Genomic DNA, 9,100 nt, shown 5'->3' on the forward strand with positions numbered 1-9,100 from the left:
TTTCTTCAAAGCCAGGGAAGTTATTTTCAAACAGAGAAACCAACTGCGTCCAAGCACAGTGGAAAAAATATTATTTCTTAATAAAAGTGAATAAAGTCACCACAGTATTCATAAGCATAACCATTTTCCCATCTTTGAACAACACTGCAACAGTCTTAAGAACATCTCAACATAAACATCTCATGTCCTATTTGGTTTATTTAAACATTGACTGAAATCAACCTGTTTTTTGACACTAGTAGACCTCCAAAACCATTACCTACACATCAAAAACAGATTAGATGAATGAATGAACCACACAAAATCATATTAAGGTGTTTTTATTTCTATTGTTGGCAGTGACTATTCCCATGCTGTCACTGGTGCAAAACAGCCAAGAGATCCATCACAAATAGTTGAAATGACAATAAAGGTTTAGCCAGCAGGGGGGTTTATGTGCACATGAAGCCTCCAGATATGAACCTTTTTTTGAACCAATTGGATGGAAAGCTTCAAGGATTCATCTGGCAATCACTACAAAAACAAACAAAAATGTTTTAAAAAATAGAATTTAGCATTTACAAGTTACAAGTTCAATAAAAGAAAATCAGCAATCATAAATTCTCCAAAATAAGTCAACATCAAAACTCCACTCTTGAAATTTCCTTTGGAAACTAATACAAGGAAAAACAGGAAATTGGGTGATGTCACTTCCTGTCTTTAAGCAGGACAATTCCCCATAAAGCTCCCCTTCAAAGACAACATGGAAGACTCTCCACAAAAAAAATCACAGGTAAGTTCATTTTTTCTTAATATACTTTTGTTTTACCTACTTTGTTAAAATATACAAACTTTTCTGTGTTAATCCTGTGTTTTAATTTACATACATATATAAATATATATACACACAGCATATGTGCATTTCAAACCCACAGTCCATGAACACACTGTGGTGGAGGGTAACTATCACAAGACATTACACTCATACTGTGTGCATCTGCACCTGTATCACTCCACCACACAGAAAACAGCATGAAAAACCTTTCCCAGTTTCCAAAGATTTCCAACTTTAATGTGTTGATTTGTACAGAGACTTCAACACAGTGAGTTATGATTCCAAAGCATGTGTAACTTGTAGAACAGCGTGTATCATACGTACAGAAATAAACTGCAGCTGAAGAGTCCTTTAGCATGATTTATTGTGCATGTGTGTTTTTTGGGGACTTCTCACTGGCACTCACAATTTATTATTACATGGGTAGTACACACACACACACACACATACTAACAAGCAATTTTTACATGTTTATATGTCATCAAAGGTACAGAGATATTATTGTTTATTTTATGTTTCTTTTGAAAATGTTACTTTGCTAATCGCAATGTCATGAAATCTTGTATCCTGTGTAAAAACCCCTGCTGCTGTGGTTGCTATGGTGACAGCGATGCTTGTTAATGTTAGCGCAGATCTTTTCGACATGTTATTGTGTTGTTTTTTGTTGTTGTGATTTTCTATCTTTCATTGGTTAAATGATAGAATATGGGTTTTCTGGTTAAGTTTCACTTTCTAAATGTTTACTCGATTTGTAATCAACTCGTTATTTTTAGTATTTTAACATGCTGTTTGTAGTGGTTGATCATTCCTGTTCATATTTGTTATTATGACATTAGGCTACTTACGTTATTTATGTGACCTACAGGACATTGTTGTGCTGCGCTTAACATTACACAGCACAATATAGCAACTTAGATTTCCAGATAATTTTTTTTTTTACTAACGGACCTTGAGGAGAGGAGAGTCTGCCAGTCTCTCTCTCTCTCACATGCACACACGCACGCAATTTCATTTTTCCATGTTTTTACAGTAAAGGTTCACAGACCCAGTACTGCCGCTTGCCTCGTGATGTTAACAGTGCCAGAACAAAACGCAGCATCACAGCGAGTAGACAGAATTGTCGGGGTACACAAGCTGGCTTGGTATTGTGAAACAGTGCGGTTGTGCACAGCTGGAGCTCTTGAGTTGTCGCGTATTTGTTCACTGAACGTATGGATGGACAGGTAGCTAGCTCACGTTAGTTGTAGGAACTAACCACAGCTTAGCTTGCTCTAGCTAGAAGTGTCCAATACAGCGATACGCTGTATAATGATCCCATAAACTAAACTTCATATAATTTTAAGCAACGGATCATCCAGCATATTGCAGAGAGGAAGAGCATGTTAAAGCAATGAAAAAAAGAAAGCAAAAACATGAAGGCATTGTGTAAGGCATTGTTTTATCGCTTCGACAAGAGCTTAATCGGGTGATTGTGTCTGTAGCCACGCTGTCGATGTATTGCATAAAGGCGCATTTTTCGCCGCTTTCATCGCTTACGGCCATACCACTCTGAACACGCCCGATCTTGGAAGCTAAGCAGGGTCGGGCCTGGTTAGTACTTGGATGGGAGACCGCCTGGGAATACCAGGTGCTGTAAGCTTTTCTTCTTAGCTATGTTTCTTTTCATTTTTGCCCCTTTTCACGTACAACGTGGCTTCATTTCTTTAGGGTTTTATTTTATGCTTTCTTTCTTGCTTTTAGGTTTAGAACTGTAGCATTTTGGAACTTAGTAAGTGCACCGGGTTCTCATAAACGTATGTATGTTTGTCTTATCTATTTCACCAAAACAACTCCATGTTTCTTTACTTTTACATCTTTCTCTTACCTTCATGTATTATGCCGTTTGTGTGTGCGAACACTTTCGGAGCAATTATATAGGTGCGTTGGACCGCACGCCACTCAAAGCTTTTATTAACGGAACTGGAGGTTGGTTGCGTCGAGTTCAACTCCGTCCAATCATTTTGGGATTAGAACATGGTTTTACTCTTGAATCCCTTTCGACATTATATGTGCTATGTACATTTTAATGGGTGTTGTTTTGGGAAGGGATAGACTAATTTTAGTTACTGCAACCTTTCTTTCGTTTGCTAACTATATTCATTCTGTTCCTTCTACCAGGGGAGCCAAGTCTGTCTCTCACTCATACACACACACACACACACACACACACACACACACACACACACACACACACATATTCAGCCATTAAGAAGATTATTTATTTGTCATTTGCACAACATGCTATGGACGACCACACACTCTAAATTACAGTCATCTGTAAGTTAGAGGTACAAAGTGGTTTGTTAAGTTCCGACGTGTTTCAACGTGCCGACATAGTGGAGATTTACTCTCAGCGCAGCCGCAAAACAAGTCCGTGTAGGAGGGACTGTGAAGCCATTGGCTGTATAGACTGTATAGTGTATGATTCGCTGCAGCAAAATGAAGGACAGCTAACTTTGCCTGCTGATTGTCTTAATAAAAATAACTATTATAAGAAATCGGTTGTGTAATTGTCTTCAGTCGAAAATGATTGACATGTGCTCCGCCCTCCACTTACCCACAGGTGTTCCTGTAGTCTCACCTTTCTCAAGAAAACGAAAGTATTTTCTGAACAGTTGGCGTTGTTGAAGGTTGAGCGGGTTGAAGATACGCGCGTTTAAAATATTTCACGGTAAGTTCATTCCATTTGTAAAAATGCGATGTCGGTGCAGTTTAAAGCAATATGTTTTGTAAGTACATAGTTCTGTTTAGGTTAATTCGTAGGTCAACCCAAAGGCGGATTAAATCTCAAGATTAAAGTCCTAACGCCCAGTACGATTGCATAGCTATATTTAAAATAATTTAAAGGGGCCAGATATATATTGTCAGTTATTGTAAAACTCGATTTCAAGTCTGTTAGTCAGTGATATTTTCAAATGGTCCCAGTTGAAACTCCTCTGGCCTAAACTCAAGTTCAGATTCCCTGTATAGTTCATTAGCTGCATTATTAATTATAGTTTGGGAGGGGACGGTCAACACTGATGTTTCTACGCTTGTTTCGAGTTTCTGAAGCGCAGCGTTTTGAAACACTGATACGAAGTGTGGGTCAAAACGGCCATGTCACGTGACCACGGCTAAACGAAGCTTGTGTTTTTAGAGGTGTGATACAGAACCTGCCGCTCCTGTCTTTGACTGACAGTGTCTGAAACAAACCTGAGCACACATCTGTCTCAGTCACAAACTCTATGAAGGCTTATAAGTCAAGAAAACACACCCAAACTTTAAGGGTTTTGTGAGAAGAGAGAATTTGAGAGACTGAGAGATTCATTGTTGTCTAGATAGAAGGTTATTGATGGGACATATTGACTGATAGGCTAGTGAGAGACATCCAGTGAGCAGTAGTTAGGATAGATATAGTGACATTAATATATAGAAAGTGTATGTAGAGAGAGATTCTCTGGTTTACTGACAGAAGTGATGTGCTGTATATCCACACTGTCATGATACCCCCCCCGCCCAAATGTCTCTGTGTATGTGTGTGTGTGTGTGTGTGTGTGTGTGTGTGTGTGTGTGTGTGTGTGTGTGTGTGTGTGTGTGTTCATCTGTATGTGTTCCACACCAACTCCTCGGTGTGTATCATTAGTGTGCCTGTATATACGTCATTTGTCTAAGTGTGATTGTTGTCGATGTTTAACACTCATAGCCTGCATGCTGTCTTTGTTGTTTTATGTAAATAAATGTATTGTCATGATCAGTCCCTCCCAGCTTCCGTGTTCTGTGTTTTCCCTGTCATGTGTATTTTAGTTCCATGCCTTAGTTTCATTTTCTCTGCCCCTCCTATGATTGCTTACACCTGTCCCTCATTTCTAGCTTAAGTTCATGTATTTATATATTCATGTATATTCATATATAAGCTGCCTTGTTCCCTTAGTTTTTGGCTGTTCATTGTTGTTGTTTACTTTCATTTTGAATTGGTGCTTGTGTGTTTACTTGAATCTGTGTTTCAAAGCCTTTGTTTTTGTTAACCTGTTTTGTTTAGCATTCGTGTTTCCTAGTCTGTTATAGCCTGCTTCTCCTGTTTACCTTCGTGTATCCTAGCCCTTGTCTTGTAATCATGTATCCCCGTACTCTTCGTGTCGGCTCTTTGACCCTGGACTGCCTTAGTGACTCTGATTTTGGATTTGCTCATAGTAGATCTCACTCTTCTCTGCATCTGCCTCCTTACTGCTCACTGTTACACGTATGTTTCAGTTTTGCGTAACTCGTCCCCACCTCCTGCTCTAAGTCCTCATCGTGACAGAAACATCGACTGTTGAAGGATGCCTGGGATGAGAAGTAAGATGAAGAAGAAGGGGAAGAAAGGGTGTAAACGCCCTTGGATGGAAACCCTCCATACTCTTGGGCTCTGTACCCTTTTACCAGGCGAAATTGCCACTGGAGGATCTTGGAGGGCCCTGAGTATGGTCATGGACTGGACTCTGCAGAGTTCTACGAACCCACTCCAGACTACCGGGACTGATACAATGAGGTCCAGTACTCGGAGTCAGACTCCACAGGGTTCTACTACCCCTCCATGGACTAGCATGAGGGCTGTGCGGATTATGAGAGGAATGGGGAGTGCAACGATGTTAGTCTGCGGATGGACTCGGAGTTCAACCGTGGGGAGGATCCCATAACAGTGGAGGAGGTCCTCCATAGGGACCCTCCCTCGGTCAGCGACACCACGTCTGCAGATTACAAGAGCCCGTCCCTCTCACTGTCTGTCCCCGTCACGCTGTCTGTGCCAGTCACTTTGTCCCCTTTATGTCAGTGCTTGTCCCTGTCAGTGTGTCTGTTGTCGTCCTGGTCCCTGTCCTTCCCCCTGCTGTGCTGCTTGCGCTGGCCCGTGTCGGATCGCTCGGTCCTCCTGCCTCGCTGTTCGGCATTGGTTTCGGGGCCGCAGCCCAAAAACAGCCCCTCCCCCTAAACATCTCCCTTTGTCTGTGTGTGTGTGTTCGTCTGTATGGCCACGCCCTAGTTGACGTTTACAGTTACTAACGAGCAGACACGTTACTCCATGTGCTCTCTATATAGATTTAGTTTCACTTTCATATTTTTCCATATTTCTCCTCTGGTAATACTGTGTTTCATATCAGCTGTACTTCCTTTGTCTATTAGTCCTTGGGTTTGGGAGGTTAAATCAGTCATTTAAATTTTAGTCATGGCCACTGCATTTCTTTGTTTATCTAGTCATTAAAGCAGTTCCAGAGAGTTGCTGCTAGATGGAACCCAAGTACCAGTTATATTGATCGTAGTATCGACGTTATAATTGACTGTGTAAACCTTTTCTGTTATTGTGAATGTTGTCATTTACAAACAATATTGACATTTAAAGTCATATCTGTATTTGTGTCTTAGACCACAGATTGGTGACACAGACTTGATCTCATAGCATTATATAATATTCTTTACAGTTCTGTAACATCAAAGTCCATGCCTTTATTACACCTTTGAACTCAGTATGGCTTTAAGTCTAGTTCTAGCCAACACACCAGGTTGAACAAAGTATAAAGCCAACCAGTCATCCCAGTTCCCTACAGTAGTCTACTACAGTATTCTGAAACCTTGAAACAATTTTCAACACAACTGCTTTGAACATCTCAATGTTTCACAAAATGTCACTTTTCCCACCACCACCTATAGTGTACTGTAAATGTAGTGAAGTACTGATGTACACTGATTAAGAACAAAGATACCACCACCTATAGTGTACTGTAAATGTAGTGAACTACTGATGTACACTGATTAAGGACAAAGGTACCACCACCTATAGTGTACTGTAAATGTAGTAAACTATTGATGTACACTGATTAAGGACAAAGATACCACCACCTATAGTGTACTGTAAATGTAGTAAACTATTGATGTACACTGATTAAGGACAAAGATACCACACCTATAGTGTACTGTAAATGTAGTGAACTACTGATGTACACTGATTAAGGGCATATAACAGACAGACATGTTGACAGGGTCAGTATCACTATTTCAGCTGAACACAAAAGTAACAGTGACAGAATGTTAATGCAACCAGAAACAGAATAAATTAATTCAATGTAAATATGATGATGAATTTATATTTGAATTTCTTTGGGTGTGTTAAGTACTCGATGCTGGATATGTGGGGTTAATTAATGCTTTAGCTGTTGATGGTCAAGTTGCCTGTGCTTTAAAACAGAGTGCACATATACGGGCTGTTACAGTATCTGAGTACCATATATGTAAACATGCACATATATATAATAACATAAGATGTCCTCATCCACATGTATTACACACTGTGTTACTTACTTTATTTATTTTATTTTATATGTCTATTTTTATATTATTTTTTACTTCATGTTTCATGTTTGACATCATGCTTTTTATTTTTTAATATGTCAATGTGAGTTTTGTCAGGCATTCACTCTGTGTGTATGAACTGTTGACAGGTAGCAGCATCTCCAGTGTCCAGCTGTGTGTGTGTGTGTGTGAAGAGGAACAACTCCATGATGGAGCCTCATAATTCCAGCAGTGGAGGAGGAACCTCTGACCCACAGTGAGGAGCTTTCCATCAGCACCTAATCTGAGGAAACAGGAAGAGGGAATATTCAGGATAAATGAGATGATGTGAAGGATGTAATTACTCAACACTTTCCTCATCTTCATCAGGGTAAAGAGAGCAGAGTCTCCAGCACCCAGCTGTGTGTCTATGAAGAGTGACTGGTCCATGGATAATCTTCCTGACCTCAGCAGTGGACCTGTGACCTCAGTCCTACAGTGAGTGACACATTACACACTCGGATTCTTTCATAAGTGGGATAGATGTCTTCCTCACAGTGTATGAGGGAGTGAAGTTCCCCCAATATTACAACAATAATACCCCAGTAAACAATGTCACCATTCTACAGGTCAAACTAATAAGGTTGGACCAGACACTGTTTTTCATCAGAAGTGGCTGAGGGTTTTCTGGCCCTTAAACATCCCTTCACTGCTGAACTCTTTTGTTTGTTCATACTATTAAACAGTAAAAACACCTGTTATGTCTCCACCAAGCACTCCCCTTCACTCCTTCACTCCCTTCACTCCTTCACTCCCTTCACACCCCATCACTCCCATCACTCCTTCTTCCCAGTAGTGTAGGGGGTAGAACAGTGTGGTCTTGCTCACCCACTCCTTCAGGTCAAACCCTCTCAGTTGTTGGTTTCCTGTTCGGTTGTGTTTTACCTCTTTTGTCCCCTTCCCTGTTCCACCTCATCTGTGTTTGGGTCCATCTAGGAGGTCCTGCTTACCTGAACAGGTGGGACAGTCCAGTTCTGTGATACTGACACTAATAAAACAATAATGGTGGTTCTGGTGTCATTAGTTTTAGAAGCTGTGGTACATGCAGGTGGATGAGATGTCAGGATACAATTGCTGAGGTCATTTATTAGGCCACAGGAATCACTGTCATAACAGGAAGAACCACACAGGACACAGACAGACTGGAGTAATAAAGAACCGCACAGGACACAGACAGACTGGGGTAATAAAGAACCACACAGGAGACAGACAGACTGGGGTAATAAAGAACCGCACAGGACACAGACTGACTGGGGCAATAAAGAACCACACAGGACACAGACAGACTGGGGTAATAAAGAACCACACAGGACACAGACAGACTGGGGTAATAAAGAACCACACAGGACACAGACAGACTGGGGCAATAAAGAACCACACAGGACACAGACAGACTGGGGCAATAAAGAACCACACAGGACACAGACAGACTGGGGTAATAGAGACATTGCAGAAAGGGGAAATTTAGCTAGTATCCCATATCAGTTAACTCCAGCCAGGCATGTAACTTTATTGTGGAGTCTGTGGTACTGGAGACCCCCAGCCATACCACACAATAACAGAGGGAAGGAACATTCCTTTACCTTTCTAACCACAAAGATGGTACAGCCTCACTGACACAATCTGCAAGAATCATTTCCCATCTCCTACTGTTCAAAACCATCACAAAAGAAGAAGTCAAAAAATGTTTTTAAAGAATGATTTGATCTTTAGAAACCCTAACATCTGTCATATATGTGGGCAGTTTTTGGCTTTAAAAGAAAAATAAATCGTAACTACCAAACTGAAAGATTATTGGACACAGTATGGAACAAATCACAAAAATGAAAAGATGAGAGATGATGAAAGAGGAGTTAAATTGGCTTAGAGAAGTTAAAGCTTTATTTGTTAATAAGGAATGTTGTTATT

At 40.5% G+C, this 9,100-nt stretch overlaps 1 protein-coding gene, 1 long non-coding RNA gene and 1 pseudogene across 2 annotated transcripts in view; 2 read left to right on the forward strand and 1 right to left on the reverse strand.

Moving 5' to 3' along the window:
* Positions 1-304: 304 nt before the first annotated feature.
* On the reverse strand, positions 305-2,908 carry LOC118240883. Its single transcript, XR_004775686.1, has 2 exons — positions 2,679-2,908; positions 305-513 (listed from the first exon to the last, which is right to left on the reverse strand). It is a non-coding gene; the product is annotated as an uncharacterized LOC118240883 (long non-coding RNA).
* Positions 2,345-2,453, forward strand: LOC113569403 (annotated as a pseudogene).
* A 4,633-nt stretch (positions 2,909-7,541) lies between the features above and the next one.
* The window catches only part of LOC113569287 (NLR family CARD domain-containing protein 3-like), a gene marked incomplete at its 5' end in the record, with an annotated part of 31,855 nt that continues 30,296 nt past the window's right edge, over positions 7,542-9,100 (forward strand). Inside the window, one exon of the mRNA XM_035523424.1 lies at positions 7,542-7,590. Within this exon, the coding sequence (XP_035379317.1) occupies positions 7,542-7,590 (49 nt within the window). The remainder of the gene's footprint in view (positions 7,591-9,100) is intronic.

The sequence above is a fragment of the Electrophorus electricus genome, assembly GCF_013358815.1.
Source record: "Electrophorus electricus isolate fEleEle1 chromosome 5 unlocalized genomic scaffold, fEleEle1.pri SUPER_5_unloc_1, whole genome shotgun sequence".
Classification (NCBI taxonomy): domain Eukaryota; kingdom Metazoa; phylum Chordata; class Actinopteri; order Gymnotiformes; family Gymnotidae; genus Electrophorus; species Electrophorus electricus.